The sequence below is a fragment of the Mustela nigripes genome, unplaced genomic scaffold (genome assembly GCF_022355385.1).
Source record: "Mustela nigripes isolate SB6536 unplaced genomic scaffold, MUSNIG.SB6536 HiC_scaffold_16242, whole genome shotgun sequence".
Classification (NCBI taxonomy): domain Eukaryota; kingdom Metazoa; phylum Chordata; class Mammalia; order Carnivora; family Mustelidae; genus Mustela; species Mustela nigripes.
This window is the reverse complement of record NW_026755646.1, coordinates 1-1,204: the sequence shown is the minus strand read 5'-3', so window position 1 is coordinate 1,204 and position 1,204 is coordinate 1. Positions and strand designations below refer to the sequence as shown.

General features: G+C 48.4%; 1 protein-coding gene across 1 annotated transcript; it reads right to left on the bottom strand.

Moving 5' to 3' along the window:
- Positions 1–68: 68 nt before the first annotated feature.
- Positions 69–634, bottom strand: LOC132009356 (transport and Golgi organization protein 1 homolog; the record flags this gene model as incomplete). The annotated part of the gene is made up of 4 exons (XM_059387588.1): positions 69–163; positions 284–351; positions 431–466; positions 574–634. Coding segments are annotated over 4 exons (260 nt in total), but the record flags the coding sequence as incomplete, so codon positions are not given.
- Positions 635–1,204: the final 570 nt, after the last annotated feature.

The following is a 1,204-nucleotide window of genomic DNA, read 5'->3' as shown; positions in this document are numbered from 1 at the left end:
AACAGGAAGGACACCGTGTGGTTTCACAGCAGAAATCAGACTGCTGCCTTTCCCATCATGCTCCCTACCTTGCCACACAGGCTTCTGCAACTCAGGCCTTCCCGGCATCAGGTCCCGCCGCACGGATCCCACAGGCAGCATCTCCCTTTGCATCATGCGCAGTCTTGAACACAGAAAAAGAATGGACATCTCTAGGAATTACACCACGTCCTCTCCTAGGCAGTAAACAGCATAGCCCTCACCTCTCCAAACACCCGTAAAAACGCACGTCAAACTCTCACACCTGTATTTCAGGCAGGCGATCTCCCTGCTCTGCTGCATCATCCTTGTTTCCCAATACCGAGCCTTCATCTGCGGCAGAAAAACACACCCACCTTCAGTTGTGCCCGACTGTGCCGCAAACGAAGATGAGGAAAAGGAAAATACTTACCCAGTTAGCCAGAGCCTTCCTCTCTTGAACTGCGATCTGAAAAAGCCAACACACCAGAAACCCATGTTCAGGGCTCTAAGGGCCACGACCATCACCTGCAGGGGGCGCCAAGGGGTCAGTGTGTTGGACGCAACTCCGGTTACCTTGTGGTTGAAGGTGAGGTTAGACTCCTGCAGCTCTTCTCGCATTTCTTCCACTTCTCGTCTGTGAGGGGGGACAATTGTTTTCATCAGACAAAACCCAACACTGGGTGTGGTTTTCAATCATCTGCCAATGTGGCCATCCTCCTCTTATCTGTCCCCTCATACAATTGATCCTGACACAGGAAACACTTTCACCTGACTATAATTGGACTGTGGGATCAAAGCTGTTCTTACAGCCTTTCCTTCATCATTTTTCTTTGCCTGCAGGATCAAAACCGACGAAACTTCCTTACCCGTTTTCAATCCTTCCCTCAGTTATCACATGACAAATGTCATTTGTCATGAAGCTCTATTCTCCTTTAACTTCTATCCTCGCTATGGTTCCCAGGTTTGCAAAGACCAGAACCATCAGATGCCACTACCGGGCTTATGGGAAAGACTCATCCTAGGACAAACGGTGTTATCCTCCAAACACCACCTCAGGGACGCTGGTATGGAGCTAGTTTCCACAGTCAGGCCAACACTGGGGATCCGGATATGTTTAGTAACGTAATTGTTTTGTGCCTTATCTTTCTGTGTCAGTTAATTTGCTCTGGATACATCCTCTGAATTTTAGTGTATATTACTTAAT